General features: G+C 52.8%; 8 protein-coding genes; 5 read left to right on the top strand and 3 right to left on the bottom strand.

Annotated features, from left to right (window-relative positions):
- Positions 1-241: 241 nt before the first annotated feature.
- GSBLH_T00002409001 (uncharacterized protein) lies at positions 242-1924 on the top strand (the record flags this gene model as incomplete). Its single annotated transcript, XM_013041414.1, has 1 exon — positions 242-1924. The coding sequence occupies one exon, from the start codon at positions 242-244 to the stop codon at positions 1922-1924; it is 1683 nt and encodes a 560-aa protein (XP_012896868.1).
- Positions 1925-1950: 26 nt separating this feature from the next.
- GSBLH_T00002408001 (uncharacterized protein) lies at positions 1951-8305 on the bottom strand (the record flags this gene model as incomplete). The annotated part of the gene is made up of 2 exons (XM_013041413.1): positions 1951-8086; positions 8118-8305. 2 exons carry the CDS (start codon positions 8303-8305, stop codon positions 1951-1953), a joined length of 6324 nt encoding a protein of 2107 aa, XP_012896867.1.
- Positions 8306-11186: 2881 nt separating this feature from the next.
- GSBLH_T00006511001 (uncharacterized protein) lies at positions 11187-11862 on the top strand (the record flags this gene model as incomplete). Its single annotated transcript, XM_013041412.1, has 5 exons — positions 11187-11195; positions 11230-11318; positions 11352-11412; positions 11443-11714; positions 11778-11862. 5 exons carry the CDS (start codon positions 11187-11189, stop codon positions 11860-11862), a joined length of 516 nt encoding a protein of 171 aa, XP_012896866.1.
- A 116-nt stretch (positions 11863-11978) lies between these two features.
- GSBLH_T00002407001 (uncharacterized protein) lies at positions 11979-12422 on the top strand (the record flags this gene model as incomplete). The annotated part of the gene is made up of 2 exons (XM_013041411.1): positions 11979-12218; positions 12249-12422. 2 exons carry the CDS (start codon positions 11979-11981, stop codon positions 12420-12422), a joined length of 414 nt encoding a protein of 137 aa, XP_012896865.1.
- Positions 12423-12448: 26 nt separating this feature from the next.
- On the bottom strand, positions 12449-14332 carry GSBLH_T00002406001 (uncharacterized protein; the record flags this gene model as incomplete). Its single annotated transcript, XM_013041410.1, has 6 exons — positions 12449-12880; positions 13240-13561; positions 13599-13950; positions 13983-14073; positions 14105-14240; positions 14271-14332. The coding sequence occupies 6 exons, from the start codon at positions 14330-14332 to the stop codon at positions 12449-12451; spliced, it is 1395 nt and encodes a 464-aa protein (XP_012896864.1).
- Positions 14333-14406: 74 nt separating this feature from the next.
- GSBLH_T00002405001 (uncharacterized protein) lies at positions 14407-18919 on the top strand (the record flags this gene model as incomplete). Its single annotated transcript, XM_013041409.1, has 7 exons — positions 14407-14812; positions 14848-15011; positions 15044-15299; positions 15330-15457; positions 15489-15907; positions 15939-16081; positions 16113-18919. 7 exons carry the CDS (start codon positions 14407-14409, stop codon positions 18917-18919), a joined length of 4323 nt encoding a protein of 1440 aa, XP_012896863.1.
- An 885-nt stretch (positions 18920-19804) lies between these two features.
- On the bottom strand, positions 19805-20958 carry GSBLH_T00002404001 (Tyrosyl-tRNA synthetase; the record flags this gene model as incomplete). The annotated part of the gene is made up of 5 exons (XM_013041408.1): positions 19805-20080; positions 20113-20217; positions 20252-20471; positions 20506-20720; positions 20755-20958. 5 exons carry the CDS (start codon positions 20956-20958, stop codon positions 19805-19807), a joined length of 1020 nt encoding a protein of 339 aa, XP_012896862.1.
- Positions 20959-21472: 514 nt separating this feature from the next.
- GSBLH_T00002403001 (uncharacterized protein) lies at positions 21473-22450 on the top strand (the record flags this gene model as incomplete). XM_013041407.1 has 2 exons in its annotated part: positions 21473-21778; positions 21813-22450. Exons 1-2 carry the CDS (start codon positions 21715-21717, stop codon positions 22448-22450), a joined length of 702 nt encoding a protein of 233 aa, XP_012896861.1. The 5' UTR covers positions 21473-21714.
- Between the last annotated feature and the right edge of the window lie 1372 nt (positions 22451-23822).

The raw sequence follows: 23822 nt of genomic DNA, 5'->3' as shown, positions 1-23822 counted from the left end.
TTCTTTACCATTTGTATAATATTGTGGTTCTGACAATAGGAGACATGCCAATTGGTTTCGTGTTGGATGAAATTATTATTGAAAATAGGAGTGTAGGGGTGAAATAAAATTACTGTAATTTTATTTATATTATTGTTTTTATTGTAATGTGTGTTTTTTCTATTGTTTTGATTATATTATACACCTTTTCTTATTAAACAAATGCGGAAAATGCCATTCATAGGGATATTATACATAGGGAATGGTAATGACCAGTTTAAGGCCATTATCACTCACTAAAACACATATAATACTCATTGGAAAGATTTTTGTATTATGCAGATTGGAGAAACAACAGAAACACAACTGTCAATTAACTCCAGTTTCTCCATTTCAAAATAAAATGACAGAAAAGCCAACCAAGAATCCACAGGTAGTAGACCCCGAAGGAATTATTATGGCAAGCAGTGGAGCCTCCAAAGCTTCCATGTCTTATGTTGAAGTCCCGAATCCCACAATTAGTAAAAGTAAAGACGACGAGGAGGCCGCCAAGAAGGCTGCTTTTTTGGGTGAAGGTCATTTAGGGAAGACTATTTGGAAGTTGACATGGCCTGATTTCATCGGTAAAGTTGTTCAGGCACTTTATGTGATGATTGATGCTATCTATATCGGTAACATGGCTGGAAATAATCAACAGGAAAAGTCTCTCTCGTTAGCAGCTTGTACATTGGCCATGCCTGTCGATCAGTTATTTCATATTGCATTAGGTCTTTTAGTTGGTGTGGGTACAAGTGCATGCTATGGTCAGAATCTGGGTCGTAAGGACTTTAAGACAGCGAAGAAGATCATCGGAAACATGTACATTATGTGTATTATTATTGGGGTTTGCTATCCTCTTATTATGTATTGGTTTGTCGATGATGTTCTCATGCTGGCTGGAGCGAGTGAAGCTGATGGAACACTGAAGCTGGCTCGGGAATACTTCCTTCCTCTTATGTTTGGTATGATTTTAATGTGCTTGGCCTGCTGCCATAACAACTCAATTCGTGGAGAGGGTAACTCGGTGTTCTCTGCTACCTGCATGCTTCTTGGAGGTATTCTGAATATCATTATGGATCCTATTATGATTCGTGCTACTGGCAATTCGGTCAAGGGAGCTGCTTACGCCACCATGTTCGGTAATTGCCTAACATCGATTATGGGAATGTGCTATTTCTTCGGTCGGAAGGGCGCTGTGGTGTTGGAGTTGAAAGATTTCAAGCCCGATATCAAGATTATGTTTACCATTTTGAACATTGGTGTGTCCGGTCTGATCTCGACCGCCTCGAGTAGTATCGTGTCGATCATTATGAACAACTTGCTTTTGAAATACGCTTCATACAACTACAACTCGTTACAGGTTACCGAGATCTTGGCAGTCGTGGGTGCGTGCGGTAAATTCTCCTTTTTCTGCTTTATGCCCATGCTTTCTCTTTCTCATGGCTGCCTGCCCATCTATTCGTACTGCTATGGAGCGAAGAACTTCACTCGATTCATCAATACGATCAAGATCCATTTCATCAGCGAAATCCTGCTGGGTGGCGCGCTGACGGTCCTCGGAGCCACGTGTGGTCAGTATCTAGCGCGGATGTTCTCCTCTTCAATCTTCTTTAAGAACATTTTTGCGGAGGCTCTGCGCTATGTTACTAGCGGACTTGTCTTTAACGCTTTCACTATGACCATCTTCCCCCCTCTTCAGGCTACGGGACGTGGTATTCCCTCTGCGCTCATTCTATTCTTCAAGCAGCTGGTCTTCCTGCTGGCGTTCGCACAGATTTTCTGTATGACGTTGCATGACTGGTGGGGTAACATGTATGCCTATCCCTTGGCTGAGATCTGCGGAGCCTTCATCTCTCTGGGAGCTTTCTTCCTCTACAAAAAGGTCTTCTATGGAAAGAAGGAATAATTCTTCTTGTTTCTTAACAAACACATTTACAATGTAACAGTCTTAGGAGCTGGTGCTGGTGCTGGTGCAGGAGCCGGAGCAGGAGCCGGAGCAGGTGCCGGAGCAGGAGCCGGAGCGGGGGCTGGAGCTGGGGCAGGGGCAGGGGCGGGTGCAGGAGCGACCGGCACTGGAGAAGGAGCAGCCGGTACAGGGGAAGGCATAGCGGGCACTGGAGAAGGCATAGCCGGCACAGGGGAAGGAGCCATCGGAATCGGTGAAGGAGGAGCAGTCTTGGAAGCAGGCTTCTTAGGCAGGGTCTTTCTGTCTCTCTTGACCATGAAGAGAATGCCGAGAACCAGCAGAACAACACCGATGATGATCAGAACAATTCCGATCAAGAAGTACAGATCCAGCTTATCCTCCACACAATACGAAGTCGGAATCGCCCACGAAGCCGTAGCCTTGTCCTCGTTCAACACGCACGTTCGCTCGCTCACTCCCTTGTAGCCAGAGATCTGCGTGCAATCGAACGAATAACTCTCGTTCGCGGCGGTTCGCGGGAAATCGGCCATCGCCGGGCAGTGAGGCACCTCCACAGTGAGGAAGATCGTCACGTTGGTGCTGCCAGCAGAGTTGCTCGCAGTCACCACGAACTCTGTGCGATCCAAAGCCGTCGCCGAGGTTCCATAGATAGCACCCGAATCCGAGGCAATGCCCATTCCCTCGGGCAATTCCGGCGAGATCATGAACGACTCCACCGTTCCGTTGTACATAGCGCTCAATCCCTCGTAGTTCACGTTGGTGGTAACCACAATCTCCTTCTCCTTGTAATCCAGATTGGTCGGCAAGTCCAGCACGCACTCGTCCATCTTCAGAATCGACAGTTCGCCATTGCTGCAAGTACGATACGCCACACCGTGGTAGTTCTCGGGGCAGGGCTCTTCGTAGCGCTCTCCGTCAGCCAGCGAGATTCCCTCCACTCCCGAGCAACCAATCGGCGTGACCGTGATGGTCACGGTCGCCTGGGCGGAGCCCGCGTCGTTGCTCGCAGTCACAGTGAAGGTGTAGGTGTCCGCCTCCTTGATCGATCCGGCGATCACTCCGTTGTCCAGCAGCTGCAGACCACTGGGGAGCGAGGGACACGAGAACACGTCCACCTTGTTCGACACAGAGGGCTCGATGCGGATCGCTTCCAGCGAGTCGCGGCTCATCGAAGCGGGCGAATAGGAGAAGCTGGAAGGAGCCAGCAGCGTGCATCCCTCATAGTTGATGGGCTGAAACACGCCATTGACACACTCACGCGTCGCCATGCCCGAATAACCTTCAGGACACACAGCAGCCTCCGAGGTCGCTCCGTTCATCACAGCAGGGAACTCGTCCAGAGCCTCGCAGCCATTATCTTCCACCGTGATGCTGATCGTCACCGACTTGGATTCCGCGCTGTTGGTTCCGGTAATCTCGTACTCGGCAGCAGGCGAAGCCACAGTGGGCGTACCCGAGATGGTTCCGTCCTCACCCAGCACCAGACCCTCCGGCAGATCCTTGTTGCATGAGATCGAAGGGAACGCTCCGTCCGTCAGCAGAGAGATCGGGGTCAGTTCCTGGTTCGTCTTCAGCACGATCGAGTTCACTCCGTAGGTGAAGAAACCGCTCAGACGCGGCGTGCAGTGCTCCAGATTGGGCTCCTCGAACTCGCCTCCCATGCAGCGAGCCATCGCGTAACCCGTGTAGTACTCAGGACACACAGCCACCGAGTACTCGCCGTGGTTCGTGGCCAGATACTCAGCCGTGGCCTCGCAGTTCACAACGATCGAGGTGAGAGAAATCTCGGTCTGCAGCGATCCAGCCGAGTTGGTCGCTGTGATGGTGTACTTGTTTCCAGTCTGCGTGCTCTGCAAAGCTCCGGAAATCACTCCAGTGGTGGGATCGAGCGTCAGATCGGCAGGCAGCTCGGGAGCCACGCTGTAGGACTCGACCGATCCGCTGACCGTGGGCTCGAAGGACTGTTGCTTCTGGTAGATGATGGTCACTTGGTTGTTAATGCCGTAGATCACAGCGATGGGAGGCAGCAGCGTGCACTGGTTGTCCTCTTCCTCCTCCAGCTGGTTGCCCGTCGGCGTCGACACGCAGGTACGATAGATGAAGCCAGTGTATCCAGTGGGGCAGGAAATGAACGCCTTGCTGCCCACGTACGCGCTCGAATAGTTGTCCTGCGAGGCGCAAATCTCAGCAGCCTTGGTGTTTCCGAAGTAGACCTCGGCCATTTCGATACCCTGCAGATTGGACTTGTAGGCCTCCAGCTTGTACATGTTGTAAGCTACCGTGTTCGTGAACGAGTACTCTCGGTTGTAGCCATAGCCTCCAGCAGACTCCCAGGTAGGCTGCTGCGCCATCAACAATTGCCAGGTCGCACCATTATCGTTCGATCCGTACAGATCCAGATGCTTGGGACGACGAGGAGCCTCACTTCCAGCATAGAAGCGAAGGTAGTTGATGATCACACGGCGGTTGTTGTTGTAGGTCCAGGCAGCCCACACGTGGTACGTTCCGATCATCGCATCCTCGTTCATGACGTTGAACTTGGTATTGATGTTCTTATCGAAAATGTTGGCGTTGGTCTCATGCCACTGATCATCATCGTAACCGAAATCCGAAGCGCTCATCGTTCCATCCACCACCAGATCGGTCGAAGTGTACACGAACTCCACTTCCACGTTGAACTCGTTCTCTTCAGGGATGCTGATCGTGTGGGTTTCCACGCACAGCACGTTATTCTGGTTGGAGATGTGGCTCATATCGATCGAGATGCGAATGCCCGTAGCGGCCTCCGCCTCGGTCACAGGCTGCGTCAGATGGTTCGTGGCTCCCTGAGGCAGGTTGTAGCGAGCGTTCTCCTCGTCATCGATGTACAGAATGAAACCTCCACGCGTGTGCACAGTCACATCCATGGTGGCATAGGGCAGAGCCGAGTACAGATTGAACGTGGTGCAGTAGTAGGCAGCAGTGTACTGAGGAGCAGGCATATCGGCGAGCTTGCTGGTCTGCCACTCGCCATTGAACGAACTCGTGTACCAGTTGGAAACAGGATCGGTGTTGTCCATCAGATAGCGCCAATCCAAATCATCGCTGTAGCCCTCTCGAGGGAAGAACGATTCCGTCTTGGGAGTCACGCTTCCACCCACAGTGAACGAGGTCAAAAGCTTCTTGGAGGCCGTCAGAATCTCAAGGCTACCCGGCCAAGCGACACGCGAGTAATCCTTCATAGTGATCTGGTAGTTGCGCAGACCCAGGCAATAGGGATGATACATGTACAAAGCGTTGTTGTCGAACTCGCTGCGGCTACCCACCACAGTGCCCGAAACAGGATCCACCAATTCGTATCCCATGTAATAACCACGCGAGTCAGTGTCGGTGATGTGGACATACACAAGGGACTCATCTCCAGTGCACTGCTTGATATCAATGGCCACAGTGGTGTTGAAGGCCTCGCCGTTGATCGAGATACCGGTGATCGTGTACACACCCGAAGCGGTCTCGGTGGGAGTTCCGTAGATCGCTCCGTTGCTTCCGAATTCCAGACCAGCGGGCAGAGCGGGGCTCGAAGAGAACTCCTCGTAGTAGGGATTGGCAGGAACGATGGGCTCGATCGGGACGTTGACGATTCCACTGATGGCAGCAGGAGAGAAGGAGAGATCGGGAAGAACCTTGTCCGTGTTCTCCTCCAGGAAATCGAACAGAGCCAGCTCCACGGTGGTGCTCTCGGGCGCAGCCACAGCGGTGAACTCGAGCTTCATGCCCTGGATGGCTACAGGGTTGGAGAGGTAGAAGCACTGGCGCTGAGTACGCTCGGTCCAGTACACACCCGTGTAGGTTCCCACAGGGGTCCAGTTCTCTCCGTTCAGAGTGGACACAGTGAACGCAGAAGGCTCGTTACCCGGAGCGTTGGCAGCGGACACCAGGCAGAACTTGTTCACTTGCTGGCGACGATACTGCGTATCCGTCCACTGGAACTGGAGGAAGGCACCGCTCAGCTCCGCGCTCCACTTGTTCGCGATGTTTCCGTTGAAAGCGTTTCCAGCAGTACCGCCAGAGGCAGAGGAAGAGATCTGGGTTCCATGGGCGAGATCGGCAGTCGCCGCACGCAGATTCAGAGTGGCAGTGAAGTCAATGGCTCGCTCCGTGGCATCTCTGTTCACAACAGCAATAGCGAACACGTTGCTTCCCTCCTTCAGGTAGTTGGCACCCACCAATCCGACGAGCACATGAGGATTCAAGCTGTCGCTATTGATCGTGGAGGTGCTTCCAGAAGTCACCTCTCCTTCCACGCCCACACGGTACACTTCAACACCGTTCAGATACACAACCACACCTGCACGGCAGTTCATGTTCAGCTCGTAGCTGTTGTAGCCCTGGATGGTGTCCATCTCCACAGTCGAGCGGAACAGCCACACAGACTGCGACACCGTGTTGCCTTCGGTCAGAGTCGTCCACGAACCGCCGAACTCCACAGTGTTCCATCCCTCAGGCACCGTTCCGTCAGCCAGATAGGTCCACTTGTCCATCTCTCCGCTCATCAAGAACTTGTTCGAGAACGTGATGCGATCGCCATTTCTCATTCCAGAGTACACTCCAATGAAGTAGCTCGCCGCAGTGTGCGTGTAGGTGTTCAGCGTGATGGACGATCCGTCCACCCATTTCTCAAATCCATTCTCCGTGTGGAAGACCATCTCATAGCTTCCTTCAGGCAGACAGAAATAGTCGGTCTGGGAGGACGACGATGTGTCAGTTCCAGTATAAGAATTGTACACTTCGATCAGATTGACCGACTCCACGACTTCTCCATTGGACACGATATCGTAGCTCTGGCGAGCACGGCGATTTCCCTTGATCGCATCGATCTTCACACGACGATATCCATTGCCCAAGCAGGTATGGAAGTTGATAGAGACCACACCGGTCACAGGTTCCTCCGCACCCGCCAGCGTAGCCGACACGGTGTAAGTCTTCTGACCCACCTCCACACCCGAAGGCACGGTTCCCGCAATGAGACCGGAATTGGGGTTGATCGACATGCCGTTAGGAAGAGCGGGGGTGATGCTCCAGTCGGAGAATCCCCTTGCGACAGGGAATACATTCACGGGCTGTCCAGGGTAGAACACGAAGTTCTTGCCGTAGGAGATCTCCTTGGGAGCGATCTCCAGATCCATCGCGTAGAGCGAGACATCCGAAGTCTCGGCCTCGTTCATTCCCGAAGCCTGCAGCGTGAACTTGAACATTCTGTATCCCTTGGCCACCTGGGGAATGGGGAAATGCTCAGTGTTACCGTAGCCATCCCACGAATAGCCGATGTGCGCGTCCAGCAAATCCCAGTTCTCTCCGTCATTGCTTCCCTCCAGCTTCCACTGCGTGGGGCGACGCTCCACATCCTGGTTACCGGTGGTGATGGTGTAGTAGTTCACGTACTCCGCGCGATTGCTGTTGAACGTGTAGATGTTCTGCGCGGGGAAGCCCTTGTTGTACCACTTGTTGCACAGCTGGTTGTCCCACAGATTCGCACCCAATTCATCCCAATAATCCTCCAGATGATCTCCCGACACCGATCCATCGAAGGTACGGTGCGAGTTGCCGTACACCAGATTCACGAACGCGTTGAACGGATCCACGATGGGCGCGTGATCAGCAGGGAAATGAATCTCCACAGCCAGCACAGCCGATCCGTCGAGCAAGTGGCGATTCGCAAAAGCACGATGATAGTACGCCTCCTCCTCCTCTGCTTCCACGGGAGTGGTGGCCGAAGCGTCAGCAAGCAGGTTGTGGCGATAGATTTCTTGTCCATTCACGTACATGGCGATACCGTAGTTTGTGTTCACAGCCAGCTCGAAGGAAGCAAAGCCTGCCAAATCACCGAATGAAACGGTCTTGCGGTAGTAGCGAGTGATAACGTCCGTGTTGGCGACAGGGAAGTAGGAACCCGAGGACCAACCAGCATCATCAAAGTCTTGCGTGTTCCAATTCTCAGCATAGGTGCTCGAGTACTTCCAGGATGAACCCTTCTCCATAACCGAATGGGGCTGGAACTTGAACTCGCGGCGTGAATACTTATCAAGGGTGTAGCGGCCAATCATGATACCACCTTCCTGCGAGATGGTCATGTAGGAGTCACGGGTCCAATAGTTTTCGCCACTAGACATTAATCACGAGTCGTGTTTCGTACGCATCCAAAAGAACCAAAGTATGAAGAGCCTTATTCAAGCAAACCTCATAATTTTGTTGAGTATTTGCCAAGTCGAGGCCATTCTTCTCGTACATCAGAGTACCCGTTTTGGGCTCTCCCTCCCAAATCTGGAAGGTTTCCTCAAACGCATTTGACTTATATATGCGATTGATGTAGATCGGGACCATTCCGGTCTCGCATTCAATGGCAAACGAAACTACATATGACCATTCCCATGGGTTTGTTACATGCAAGCAGCAATAATAGAACGGAAACTACCTTCATTAAAGTTCGAATGAAGAATCCTTAAATAAATCATGAGGTTTGTGTATTTATGGGGGTGATTTCGTGGCGAACTTTTGGAGATTTTACCGCGGTAATTATTCTCTCTACGAAGTAATTGGTGTTTTCGATAAACGCATAGAAAAGTGCTCTACGCCTTCTAGGAAGGACAAACCACGTAAATCGTCCAAATATGGGACACAACGTTTCGTAAACACACACCTTCAACACACAGGTATACAACAAACAGTCGAAAGCAAATTCAATAATATCAGCCTAGTTCGTCTCGGTAGCGCTCTGTTCTGGCTGGGGAGGCACATATAGATCGTTGCTCAATTCCGGAGTTATCATCTACCTAGAACATCTTCCCCAGGCCTACCTTCCCACGAATATTCAATCCATCCTGGATTGGCTTCTTCGTCTGCCAATGTTGTTCGAACACCACCGTGGCCTCGTTATTCGTCACCGCCACGCTCCTCACCCCCACATAATTCTTCAGCGCGCTCCGCACATCCTCCTCGCTCGCCCCGTCCAGTCCTTTGAGATACACTACGTTCGGCCGGAAATCCAGCTGATATTTCGACACATCCACGCGCGGACGGAACGCTCCGCGCCCTCCACGACCTCGATAGCCTCCTCCGCGTCCACGGTACCCGCCCCGTCCGCGTCCACGCGAGGTGGTCCGCATGGCGTTCTGCTGGATCTGGATCTCCTGCGCAGTCTGGTCGAGCACTTGCTTCGCGAGATCGTTCGCTTTCGCGTTGATTTCTTCGAAGATCGCCGTCGACCGCACCGCATCACGCACCTGGTCCAGCAGAGCGAACAGCTGCGTCTGCGCTCGCTCGCCATTGTCCGGCATTTCCGAGCTCTCCGAGGATTCCCCGGCCTCCATCGAGTTCGACGCGTTCGACATGTTCGATGAATTCGATGGATTGGGAGCCTCTCCACTCTCTTCCAAGGGTTTCTCCGTTTCCCCGTTTCCCCGTTTCTCCTTCTCTTTCTCCTTCTCTTCGAGTTTGTCGATGCCGCACTTGATGAGTCCGTACAGATCGCGAGAAAACCCGAAGATCTTCATGGCGACATCGCGGATTCGGTCCTCCTGCGCGGCGCGCGATTCGTCGGACGATCGCTCCCACAGCGACACGTAGAGCGGCAGCAGCTTGAGCAGCTTGGCGACCTGCGTGCGATAGAACGTCAGCTCTTTGATCTTCTGCATCTGCCGCTGGTGGATCAGACTCAGTTTCTTGTCCATTTCGTCCTGTTTCCCGCGGTTTCCCGCGGCCTTCCCCGCGGTAGAGTCCGCGTCGGCGGGGAGAGAGGCGGTGGGGGCGTGGAGAAGGTCGCTGGAGCAGGCGTGGACCTCGATGAGGCGGTCGTTGAAGACGGGAACGTTGGATTGGAGAGCCTGGCGAGCCTCGGAGGGCGAGGAGAACTGCACGATGGCGGACTGAGAGTCGACGATCTAGAGGAGAGAGAGAGAAAGGAGGCAGCTACGCGGACGCCGCAGATGGTGCCGAACTGCTTGAAGTAGTTGCTGAGCGTGAGGACCTAGCGGGGAGGGAAAGAAAAAGGGGAAACGTCGCGGTTTTTGCCGACGAGATGGTCCACTTTGATGCAGTTCTCGAGGTTCTCTTCTGAGGGAGAGCGAGAAAGGAAAGAGAGTACTGGGCTCGGCGGGCTCGGTTTCGAGCTGCGAGAACGAGGCCTGGTCTGCAAGAGATTAAAAGAAGAGAGGAAAAGGGAGTACCTTGCTTCTGATCCGAAGGCTTCGATACCAGATGGATCAGTTGTTGCATCATTTCTTTGATCATGTAGCTGTTGTTCATCGGACCACGACCACGGGGACCCGAATCGACTCGATTGCCATCTACACATGTCATCGCACGAAACACCCCAATTACACTGTCCTCCTTTCTACTCATTAGTTAAAACACGCATAATCATTACTTGGTTGTCATAAGTACGATAGCGATTTCGATATTGTTCTCGACGATTTTCGTTTGATCGACTGCGAGAGCGCGAATAGCGGCGACGGTCGTTGCGACTTCCAGAGCGACGGCGTCCATACGAGCGACTTCGAGAATGCGACCGAGAGTAGGAACGCGATCGGCTACGCGATCGGCTCCGAGTGTGACTACGAGAGTGGCTGCGAGAGCGACTGCGAGAGCGACCCGATTGAGGAGAAGCAGAATGACTGTAAGAACGACTATCTCTCGAGCCTCTTGGCTTATCGCTCGATTCCTAAACCATCAATATATTCCACAACGTGAACAGAGTAGCGATGAGCTAAATCCAGCAGACTATCAACAACGATGTCGAGATCTATATGAATCGATTCAGCACACAACGCACTACCCTTCGTGACGATTTGATTTAACTCTTCTCGCAACGCTTGCCGAATCGTGTTGTCGTCCCCTTTCTCCACAAGCAGCTTATCAAATGCGAACTGAGCAGTCTTTAAAAGGATCTTATTATCTCTGTGACTCAGCATCGGCTACAGCGACCCTACGTTCGTCCTTCCAGTACTTTCTGAATGCTATTCTTCATAGCCTTTCTTCTCTCAGGGTCTTTGGTGATATACATTTTCCAGAGAAAGTGTGTGAAAAAACAAACAAAAATTCAAAAAGAAATCGCCCACATGGGGGCTCGAACCCCAGACCGTTAAGTTAAAAGCCTAACGCTCTACCGACTGAGCTATGTGGGCTCTGTTTGTCCCTCTCTATTTCGATATTTGTGAAAAACATTCACTTTCAATTCGATTTGGTAATATTAATCTGGGGTGAATTTATGTCTTCGGTACAATTGATACATCTATTCTTTTTACATGTAGTTTAGCGATAACATATGCGCTATTTGTGAACGCCCTAATTGTCCAGTCCGCTGTTCAGGGGGATGCTTGAGATCATTTCACATACAATGGTACGGTGAGCCATTCTATGAGTTGATTGATAGTTTAAGACTCACTTCTGTTCCTGATCGAAGCTGGAAGTGCAACGATTGTGTGAAACGATCTGTATTGGCGACTGCCGTTCATAATGAATAGCACGAATGCTTCGAGTGTAAACAGCGCGAATTAGATTCTGAGCTTGTTCAGTGCTCCTATCCGGATTGCAGACGGTACTTCCACAAACGAGAAGCGTGTTGCCGCTGCAACCCACGGTCTTTGTCTACTCTCGATTTTGTGTGCCCTTCTCACCGCTGCTATGCCTGCCACGGTCCCAGCGATATGAATAATCCTTTACTCAAATGTTTCCGCTGCACAAAGTGTTACCATTATTCCTGTTTACCCCCCTCGGTACAGAGCTTGGACAGCAAGTACTTTCTGTGCCTTTCACATCGTTCTGTTTGCTTTTTGTTGCAAAACTCCTGACTTTCTAGGAGGATCCGCGAATGCCTCCAGCCCAAGCCAACATGGCGCGGAATCCGAAGCAAATGCCTTCTCCGCTCAATTACTCCCCGATGACACAGCCACCGATGCAAAGTCCGATGCAAGGTTTAATGCAAGGTCCGATGCAGCCGATATATCCGAATCCGATGCAGTCGATGCAGTCGATGCAGTCAATGCAGCCAATGCAAGGCATGATGCCGAGCCCCATGCAGGGAGTGATGCCCCGTCCGCTGCAGTCGATGCAAGGCATGATGCCCGGCGCGAGGCCTCCGATGCAGGCGGGCTACCGCCGACCGCCGATGCCGATGCCAGTCGTGGAGCCGAAGCGTCCGAAGATGACGAACATGGACCGTGTGCAGCAGGACAACGACCAGAAGATGATCGAATCGCTGCTGAGCCGATGGTACGAAGTGCGGAAAGCAGGCATCGAGGTAGGTGTGGATCGAAGCGGTGAGGGGTAGTTGACAGAGAAACGAATCAAAGAGAGAGGGACGCTGCTGAAGAAGATTCGCGAGGAGACGATCCAGCAGCAGCAAGCGACGCGAAGAACCGAAGAACAACTCATTCAAGACAGAAACAACCTTAATTTGGGTGTTTGTAACAAACAGAACGCTAATATTTGTTATTTTACATAACATAGATATATCCAGATACACAAAACTTACTCAGCATCATCCACCTCTTCCATCTCCAACTCCTTCTCATCCTCCTCAATTCCGTCCTTTCCGATAAGAGTGGGCTGAATGTACGGAACGACACCTCCTCCAGCAATCGTAGCCTTGACAAGAGTATCCAACTCTTCGTCTCCGCGAATAGCGAGCTGCAGATGGCGGGGAGTGATACGCTTCACCTTCAGGTCCTTGGAAGCATTTCCAGCCAACTCCAGCACTTCGGCGCTCAGATATTCCAAAATGGCAGCAATATACACGGCAGCAGTGGCTCCCACACGCTGTCTAGAAGATACACGACCCTTCAGGAATCTGTGAATACGACCGACAGGGAACTGAAGTCCTGCCTTTGTCGAACGGGTCGTCACCTGCTTCTTTGTCGAGGGGGCCTTTCCTCCCTTTCCTCCTTTTCCACCTTTTCCAGCCTACACAAGGAATGAGCCGCTATCCTCTCAAAATCTTCGCCATTCGTCACGATCTTTACACCACACCTACCATTTGCGAATAGTAATTGAAAACTGAATGCAATAATGACAACTCAAAGATAAATTCGAAATGGAAATGATTGGTCTAACAAAATCCGACCAGATTTCGATTGCCCTATAATTCTGTGCGCTCGTATTTGATTGGTCAAACAAAATCACAGACATATCATTATAGAACCATAGGATTCACCATCGTGGACGCAATGCGCGGATGCGCCTCAAGGGCAGCTTCGTAGTGACTCCAGTGATCCGGATGCGCTAGATACCAGGCAACTATAATTTCATCGTGTCAACTCCACGCGCCTACCAGTCTCCTTCATTCCATCCTCGAAATCCGTCTCCGCTTTCCAGCCTAGTTTCTCCAACTTGCGACCATCGATCGCATATCGATAATCATTAAACTCGCGGTCCTTCACGTACTGGATGTGTTCCTCCACGTCTCCTTCCATTCCCATCAGTCTCCAAATGACTCGGGCCACTTCGTGCACAGTCACCTCACTTCGACCCGCGATGTTGTACAACTCGTCCGTCCTGCCTTTGTGGAGAATCAGATCGAACGCTTTCGCGATATCACGCACATAGAGGAATGTTCGGAGATTGTTTCCCTTGCCGTGGATCGTCCTATGGGATTACACACTTGATGTCGTCGATTGCTTACATGGGACGTCCGCGCTTCACCAAGTTAATGAACTTAGGAATTACTTTCTCGGGATACTGATGAGGACCATAGACGTTGTTGGAGCGAGTGATGATGATCGGCATCTTGTAGGAGTGCTGGTAGCCCTTCACAATGAACTCCGCGGCGGCCTTCGTGGCAGCGTACGGGTTTGTAGGGTTCAATAGAGCCGTTTCAGTCACGTTCTCCTGACCATCCTGCTGCTCACCGTACACCTCGTCTGTACTGACGTGGATGAACCGCTTGATGCCATGGAGCCGGCAGGCCTCGAGCATCACGTGCGTTCCCACAACGTTGTTATACGTGAATGTCAGACTGTTTCCATAGGAGTTATCTATGAGGGATACAGTGCAGAATGCTGCGTACCGACGTGGCTCTGCGCGGCAAAATGGATCACAGTATCAATTTCTTCACTTTTCAGAACATAACGGACAAAGCAGGAACTCATGATATTTCCCTTCGGATCAAATGTTATAATAGATATGTACCTCTACAAACTTGTAATTCGGCTTGTTCTCGACCTCCTTGAGATTATTCAATGTACCGCAATAATCCAGACAATCTAGATTCACGATCTTGTACTGGGGGTACTTGTTCACCAGCAGGGTCACCACATGAGACGCTCTGGATTTGAGTGCTGAGAATTGCCACTACATAAAACCTGCTCCTCCCGTAATGAGGATGTTCTTCGGGACGTATCCACTTTCCGTTTCCATAAAGTATTACAAACAACGACTATTTTCTGTCCCAATTTGACAAACCTGTCAATTCTAAACAGAGCTGCAAGAAAATGAGATTTTTTGGTTTGTTATGTAAAGATATATTGATATGGACTCAACAAACAAGAGAAAACACAGCCAAATCACTAAACAAGATAAGTATATGCCATTTCAGGACTACGATGCCACCAAGCAGCGTAGTTGCATCTATCTGCAGCTCTCTATCTACCATCAAGAGCGATGTTTCAGACTCTTGGAACTTTTGTGAAATCGAAGAGTGCGTCGAAGACACAAAAGTCAGTAGAATTGTAGCAATAAAAGTCACCTACTTACTCCCCCTACAACAAAAAAAAGAGGAAAATCTTTCGTTTTTCGGTGGTGAAAGTTTTTTGGATCCCCGCGATTTTGTAGCCACCCTTCTCCTTTCTCACATTCATATTCGAACTTCGTTTGATATCCCTTTTCTTATATTATGGAGTAGGGCCGATGCAAAGCGTTTTGAGCCAATAGAGAAGTTGTTGTCCACTACTTTCGTACTCCCGGTCTCACTGAGGCAGCCACCGACAACCTTTTGAGAAAGTCGAGAAAGAATGTTTCTGAGAAGATTGTGAAGATCGAAACGGAGTTTTGCTACAACATCCAGATTTCGTCCGAGTTCACTCCTGAGCAGAAGATCGTTGGGCTCGTGTGCGCGTATCTAATCGCTAGGTGCTTACCTGGTTGCTCAGCGAGAGCTACAACCCGAAGGGTTTCGGAAGCGAGCCTTTCCTGAAGGAGAACGATGAGAAGGACTATCTGACCGAGGTGGGTCCTCGTCTGAACTTCTCTACTGCCTGGTCTACGAACGCGATCAGCATTTTCCATGCCTGCGGTCTGGACAACATTCCCCGTGCGGAGTGCTCTCGTCGCTACCTTCTGCACTGCAGCGAGCCCCTCACTGCCGAGGAGAAGGACGCGTTCACCAGTGAGTGCTTCTGGACCGCGTGACCGCTAGAATCGGTGCATGATCGCATGACCGAGCAGCCCTACCTGACCCGTTTGACGTCCTTTAAGCTGGGCATCGAGCCCGCTCCGATCAAGACCTACCCCGTGCTGGCTCGCGGCAAGGAAGAGCTGAAAGAGGTGTGTGGCGGCAGCGATTCTTCACACGTAGCTCGACGCCGAGTTCGGTCTGTCGTTCGATGAGCAGGATCTGGCGTACTACACGCACCTGTTCTGCGATATTCTGAAGCGTGACCCCACGGACGTGGAGCTGTTCGATATCGCCCAGTCCAACAGCGAGCACTCGCGTCACTGGTTCTTCGGTGGCAACATGGTGATCGACGGGGAGAAGAAGGACCGCTCGCTGTTCCGCATTGTGAAGGACACGCTCACCGAGGAGCGCCGATCCAACAGCGTGATCGCCTTCAACGACAACTCCTCCGCCATTCGCGGATTCGAGATCTCCACCATCCAGCCCGAGACCCCCGGCAAGCCCTCCAAGTTCGTGCAGCAGAAGTTCATGTCGCACATTCTGCTCAGTGCCGAGACGCACAACTTCCCCTCGGGCGTGGCTCCCTTCCCCGGCGCCGAGTCGGCTGTGGTTCAAGGCGGTGACGTGTAGAACCGGCACGGGAGGCCGAATCCGCGATGTGCAGGCGACCGGCACCGGCGCCAACGTGACTGCGGGTACGGCGGCCTACGCGGTGGGCTCGCTGAACATTCCCGGCTATGATCTGCCCTGGGAGGAGAAGTGGGAGTATCCCAGTAAGCGCGTTGCCTTTTTTGTCACGCCTAGGCAACCTCGCGAAGCCGCTCACCATCGAGATCGAGGCGTCCAACGGCGCTTCGGACTACGGCAACAAGTTCGGCGAGCCGGTGATCACCGGATTCACGCGCTCGTTCGGTCTGCGCCTCCCCAACGGCGAGCGCCGCGAGTACATCAAGCCCATCATGTTCTCGGGCGGCGTGGGCCAGCTGGACGACCGCCATCTGCACAAGGGCCAGCCCGAGAAGGGCATGCTGGTGGTGAAGGTCGGCGGACCCGCCTATCGCATCGGTCTGGGCGGCGGTGCGGCCTCTTCGCGTGTGCAGGACGCCGCGCAGGCCGCGCTGGACTTCGACGCGGTGCAGCGAGGTGATGCGGAGATGGAGAACAAGATGAACCGCGTGATCCGCGCGGCGATCGAGTGCCGCGACGCGAACCCGATCGTGTCGATCCACGACCAGGGCGCCGGAGGCAACGGTAACGTGCTGAAGGAGATTTCGGCGCCGAACGGAGCGGAGCTGGACATCCGCAAGGTGGTGGTGGGCGACCCCACGATGTCCGTGCGCGAGCTGTGGGGCGCGGAGTTCCAGGAGAACGACGCGATCCTGATCCGCCCCGAGGACCGTGAGTTCATCGAGGAGGTGGGCCGTCGCGAGAACGTGCCCGTGATGATCCTGGGCGAGATCACCGACACCGGCCACATGGTCGTCAAGGACAGCAAGACCGGCGAGACCGCCGTCGATCTGGACCTGGACCTGGTGCTCGGCGATATGCCTAAGAAGACCTTCGTCGACCACCACGTGCCCATGCAGCTGCAGCCGCTGACGCTGCCCGCGGACCTCACCGTGAGCGGCGCTCTGGACCGCGTGCTGCGCCTGCTCTCCGTGGGCAGCAAGCGCTTCCTGACCACCAAAGTGGACCGTTCCGTGACGGGCCTGATCGCTCGCCAGCAGTGCTGCGGCCCGCTGCATCTCCCGCTGAGCGACGTGGCCGTGTTCTGCCAGAGCCACTTCTCCACGACGGGCTGCGCGACGGCCATCGGCGAGCAGCCGGTGAAGGGTCTGGTGAACCCCGCGGCGATGGGCCGTCTGACGGTGGGCGAGGCCTGCACCAACCTGGTGTGGGCGGCGATCACGGACCTGGCGGACGTGAAGTGCTCGGGCAACTGGATGTGGGCGAGCAAGCTGGAGGGCGAGGGCGCCGCCATGTACGACTGCTGCGAGGCGATGGGCAAGGCCATGCTGGAGCTGGGCATCGCCGTGGACGGAGGCAAGGACTCGCTCTCCATGGCCGCGAAGGTCGGCGATGAGCTGGTCAAGGCTCCCGGCACGCTCGTCGTGTCCGTCTACGCCGCCTGTCCCGACGTGTCGCTCACCGTGACGCCCGATCTCAAGCACCCGGGCGAGTCCGTGCTGCTCTTCGTCGACCTGTCTGCGGGCCACTGCCGTCTCGGCGGCTCCGCGCTCGCGCAGACCTTCAAGCAGGTCGGCGACGACTGCCCCGACTGCGACACCGCGCTGCTGGACCGCGGCTTCCGCGCCACGCAGCGTCTGCTCCGCGAGCGCGCGCTGCTGGCCGGCCACGACCGCTCGGACGGCGGTCTGATCACCACGCTGCTGGAGATGGCGTTCGGCGGCAACTGCGGAATCGAGGTGGAGCTGAAGAGCGAGACCGACTCGCTGCTGAACGTGCTCTTCTGCGAGGAGCTGGGCCTGGTGGTGGAGGTGGCGGAGGCCAACCTGCCGCGCGTGCTGGAGGTGTACCGCGAGGCGCAGGTGCCCGTGCAGCAGATCGGCCGCTCGGTGGCGGGCGACCGCGTGACGGTGCGGTTCAACGGCGAGGTGGTGCTGGACGACGCGATGACGGCGCTGCGCGACCTGTGGGAGGCCACGTCCTTCGAGCTGGAGAAGCTGCAGTGCAACCCCGAGTGCGTAGCGCAGGAGCAGGCGGGCCTGAAGAAGCGCCACGCGCCGCGCTGGGAGCTCACCTACACGCCGCGCGAGACGCCTGCGGAGTGGAAGGCGGAGGCGAGCAAGTACAAGGTGGCGATCATCCGCGAGGAGGGCTCCAACGGCGATCGCGAGATGGCCGCCGCGATGTTCGCCGCGGGCTTCGAGCCGTGGGACGTGCACGTGCGCGACCTGCTGAGCGGCGCGGTGACGCTGGACCAGTTCCGCGGCGTGGTGTTCGTGGGCGGGTTCAGCTACGCGGACGTGCTGGAGAGCGCGCGCGGATGGGCGGCGACGATCCTGTTCAACAAGGAGCTGAAGGAGCAGTTCGACCGGTTCTACGCGCGGCCGGACACGTTCTCGCTGGGCATCTGCAACGGCTGCCAGCTGATGGCGCAGCTGAACTTCGTGCCGTGGCGCGGCATCGAGGAGACGAAGCAGCCGCGGTTCCTGCAGAACAAGTCGGGCCGGTTCGAGTCGCGGTTCGTGAACGTGCGCGTGGAGAAGAGCAACGCGGTGATGCTGCAGGGCATGGAGGGCAGCACGCTGGGCGTGTGGGTGTGCCACGGCGAGGGCCGCTGCTTCTGGCCCGACGAGGAGGTCCGCAAGGCCGCCTTCGAGCAGAACTGCGTCGCTCTGCGGTATGTGGATGACGATGGCCAACCCACCATGGAGTATCCGATGAACCCTAACGGGTCGGAGTATTCGGTGGTGGGACTCACTTCTCCCGACGGACGCCATCTCTGCATGATGCCGCATCCCGAGAGAGTGTTCATGAAGTTCCAGTGGCCCTATTGGCCCGAGAAGTGGACCAACCCTGTGTCCCCGTGGCTCAAGATGTTCCAGAACGCGCGCGAGTGGTGCGAATCTCATTATTCTCTTTGTTAAAAACCCGTCATAACGAAGAACATAACGACAAGTGATACGGTTCTTTGCGATCCAGTTGGTACACGGTTTTCGGATTAGTGAGTCGGTGTGGATTTGTCTATAATTCTTCATTCCAAACATTTATTAATTCATAAGAGATTGATGATAGGTTCTTTGGCATCAACTGAACGACCTGAGTAGAAGCCCCCTTATCTTACAAACTTATGTATTCAACAAAAAGGAAAAAAGAAAGGCAAGAGTGAAGACAGCCGGTAGAGAGACACATTTCCCGAAGGATACACGCCTGAAATGGTCCCAAACATGTAGAGAAGGAATTGATAAGCATGTAAAGCAATCCAAAACAGGAATTAATAGAAAATGCAGAACAACCCATAGGAGCTTTTTGGTAGGGTATCATCCATTTCTCTCGATGTTGATGAGAGGCTTTCCTTAATCTCATTAGCCACAAACACTCTATGGCGATTTGCCTCTGGTATATTTGAATAATGGCAGGAGTTGTCGAAAACGTTATATCCCTGCTTGATTCTTTCATCTTCTTTGTTAAACGGTACAAGATTACTCATTTAAAAAAAAAATGTCAAATTACTGTAAGAAATTTACGATCTCTCTTTCCGACGCTTAATATCAAAACTGATTCATGGGTTAAGTCATCGTGGCAAAGGGGCCGATCCCTGTCGAGTACTTGGTCATTAACATATACTCCCTTCCCTAAAATAAGTCGCTTTGCAGCTTCTACATATCGATCCAAACAACAAGCATAATCAACTTTTGCTAGGCGCTAACCCCAACAAGACGATTAAGTCAGCCATCGATTTTCCGGCTAACTCCGCTTCGCGGAACTCCGAAATGGGCAATTCGTCCAAAACATCGAAAAGAGACGATCGATCAACGCGCTTGCTCTTTCCATAAAGGAGCTCTGCGCACTTTTTCGCCTTTTGCAAATCCAGCTCTGAACGAACCGAACGCATCATTTCTTCTGCTGATTATCCCCTTGCTCTTTGTCGTACCAGCGAGAACTCCTTGCGCTTCCCGCTTCTCCGGGCATTTTTGATGCTCCGCTAGCAGCGCATCAATCTGATCCAAAGGCAGGTCCGTGAGCAATCGGAACAGAATGGGAAGGTCCGCGTCTTCCGTTCGCAGAAAGAACTGATAGAAGTCGTGCTACCAAAGAAGAGCATTATTATTGCGCGTACGTTTGAGGTCCTCGATTTGTTGATCCAGATCGCGTTTCCCTCCGACTTGCCAAACTTTTGGCCTTTGCTGTTCGTCAGCAGCGGAACCGTAATCCCGTGAACCACCTGCGTTTGATTCGCCGAAAGCAAAAAGGCTTACGTCTCCTGTCTTCCGTTTGACGAAATCGATGCCGGAAGTGATGTTTCCCCACTGATCGCTCCCGCCAATTTGGCACACACAGCCGTACTGCGTGTGGAGGTGCAGGAAGTCGTTGGCCTGCAAGCATTGATAGGCAAACTCAGCAAAACTCAGACTGTTCGGGGAATTAATGCGCTTGCTCACGCTGTCCTTGGCTAGCATGCTCTGCACGCGCATATTTCTATCGTCTTTCAAATCAAGTCGGGAAAGGCTACTTTCCGACGTCTCGCAAAAAGTCGATCACTCCCATGTTTTTGTACCAATCATAGTTGTTCACGAACAGAAGGTTGTCATCGCCATTGCTGTTTAGAACTCGCTTCAAATCGTTCTGGATCTCTTTCACATTTTCCTGCACATCGTCTGCGCTTAAAATATCTCTTTCTTTCACCTTAAAGCTCGGATCTCCGATCAATGCTGTCGCTCCACCCACCTAAATATCATTCTTTTCTGTCAGAATGGGATACCAGAGCAATGCACTTTGTTCCCGCATCATGGAATCGCTTTAAGATGCGACAGGCCATAAGATGTCCGATATGAAGCCCCTTTGCGGTTGGATCGACTCCCAAATAAATCGACTGGTTAGGAAGTATCGATTTGAGAGCTTCTTCCGCCAGTTGAGAAGTCTGGTAAATGAGTCCACGATTCTTGAGATATTGAAATGCCTGCATTCTGCTGTTTCACTACCAATGATTATAGCAAAACGAAGGGTGTGATGGGTTTTTTTGTTTTTTGTTATTCCGTGTCATTCTTCAAGAGGTATTTCACATTATTTTAAAAAAACACACAGCAATCGATAGTTACGAACCGATTCATTTTTTTACCGTCATGCCTGACAGTGCATATTCTTGGATAAAAGTGAAAAATATCCGAGATAATTCAGTGTTGGTGATCTATTTTGGTGCGAATATAGGTACTATGTTCATGTTCTGTCTGGAAAGGAATACGCGGAGCTTCCCGAAAATTGCAACAAAGAGCTAAGTCCGTATTTATGGGAGGAAAGTCGAAATTCGGATAATAGTCTGCATGGATATCGTTGTGCCGATATTAAGGACTATTATGTAATATCACATGGCCACTTGGTAGGCATCCTATCACGAGGTGAACATTAGATTTTGGTTCCTCATGTGCCTAATTCGGTGAATAGCCGAGAGAGCCGTTCCTATTCGGATCATGCAGGTGCGGGAATATCAGAATCGGTGAAGGCGCGAATCAATGCTTCCTTTTCAAATCGCAGCGATTCCTATTCACAAACCCATCCAATCAACCCATCTTCCGGTTCTGTTTCAACTAGCCATCCTCGTACCAAGAAGACCGTCAACCAAATCTACCAAACCCTCAAAGAAGATACCCAAGTCACCGTAAACGCCGCCCTCAACAAAGACGACGCTGTCAAAAAAGACTCCAAAGCGAAAGCCGCCGATCTGATGAACAAGCTTCACCCCGAAGCCTCCATCAGCAGCCACGACGACTGGTACTTCCTTCAGAACCGTATATACTTTCTTCCTCTCTCTCTTCCCCACAGCCTCCGGCGAGACCGTCTACTACCAAGGCAGCACCGGCGTGATCTCTCGCCTCCTCCCCGACGGCTACGTCACCACCGAAGGCGAGCCGCTCGCTCCGGATTTCCCGGCCTCCGACCTTTCCTTCGACTCGCTCGACCGCATCTGCCGCGCCAACCACTTGATCTCCAGCTGCCGCGTCGTCGCCGAGTCGCAGAAGCTCTTCCGGCGGCGCAGCACGCTCAGCGGCGCGCCCTCCTTCGTCTCGGGGCGGCGGCAGAGCGACGGGGAAACGGGGAACTGGACGCGGTCGGTGGGGCGGCGCGACAGCAACGCGTCGAGTCTGCATCAGTCCGTGGAGTCGCGGGAAAGCGAGCCGCGCGAGGCGATGGAGTTCGTGCCGCCGGAGATGAAGCGAAATAGCTCGCTTTCCCGCGAAGATCGCGCGGGAGCGGGGCGTGGCGGCGCGACGACGCACGAAGAACGGCCGATGCTGACGCGTCTGACGTCGACGTTGCATGTCGGCGCGCTGGATCGGCGGCAGAACCAGTCGTTTTATAAGGCGGGGCTGGGACAGCTGTTCACGGTGGCGTCGTCGAGCGGGTATTTGGCGGAGCTGAAGGAAATGCTGTTTGAAGGTGAGGAAAAAAAGGGCGGGTGAGGAGTAGAAGGCGAAGAAGTGCCGCTGACGCTGAGGCCGGTGATTGATGGTAGAGAATGGAAGAGAAAGAGGTGATGAATGCAGATTACACGAGCGGATTGGTGGAGAAGAAGAATTATGAAGCGACGGGAGAGTATCACATCAAAGCGAAGCCGTCGTTGTTGTAGGCGTGGAGCGATGAGTGCGATGCAGTGTGCATTTTGATTTGCTGCAAGTCACGGGAACCATGGTCTCGTTCATCGGAAATGTTCGGGTTGGAAGGGAAAGTGAGGAGTAGAGGCGGGAAAACAAAACGTTCGATGAGATCGCGGGGGTTTGCGTGGTGGACGAGCATGGACATGTGTGCAACGGAGATCGGTCGACGTGTCGCGGAGTGATGATCTTCTTTCGAATTCCGGATCGCTTGTCGATGTAGAGAGTGCGGAGAACGCGATGAATGTAGATATGATTCGGTGAAGTATCGCGTGATGAAGCCGCTTTGTGTGTTTTTTGAGTCTGTGGCGGACAGACAACACTTTGTTCGATTGTTTTGCAATTATAAACGAATGTACCACGAATCGCGGATTCGAAATGAATTGCTTTACGAGTATCGGCACGATCAGAAGAAGGGATATGTCACTTGGCTTGCAGCAGAAGTCGAACTAGGCGGTGTAGTGAAGTGTAGATCACGATTCGAGGCGTGTATCCATGCAAATTGAAGTGGATGTTGCCGAAAGCCGCGTTGGATGCAGGGAAAATCGCGGTGTATTCGCGATTGAATGAGTTGATGTGAGTGAAAAAAGAGGGAGGGTGAGCGGTAGACATATGATCGCGGTGGATTCGATCACAAGTGTGCTGCTGGGGAAAGTGGGTCGAAATGGATTGAGTGCTGTAGGGATGGAGAAAGGGGGTGAGAGAGTAGGTGCATGTGCTGATGAAGGAGGAGACGAAATACACGTTTGTGTTCGAGAATGAGGAGCATGCGCAGATTTTCAAGAAGTTGGGAGACGAGGCGTTGGAGAAAATGGAGAAGAAGGTGTAGAATTGTATAGTAGTAATTGCGAATGGCTTCGATCGCTGTGCGATTGTTTGTTTGAAAGAGGCGATGTGTGGATGTCGTTGCTGGGGATGGAATGGGTGAGAGGGGTGGTGAGATTCGAAGCGAGATTGATGAATTGATCGATCGGTTGAATGAGTCGTGTATTCCATTCTCTCAATCGATTCGACTGATGTTCGATTGTTTCCTTCACTTCTTCAAGCAATCAACTTCTATTCATTCTTCCTAACAATCATTCTCTCTTTATCCTCCCTAACCATCATCCTCTCTTTATCCCCATCCCACACACAAACACACAAACACAACAAATCACAACACTTCTCCAACAAACACTCC

Source organism: Blastocystis hominis, assembly GCF_000151665.1.
Source record: "Blastocystis hominis, Singapore isolate B (sub-type 7) whole genome shotgun sequence assembly, scaffold_20".
Taxonomy (NCBI): Eukaryota; class Bigyra; order Opalinata; family Blastocystidae; genus Blastocystis; species Blastocystis hominis.
This window is presented reverse-complemented; position numbering and strand designations above follow the sequence as displayed.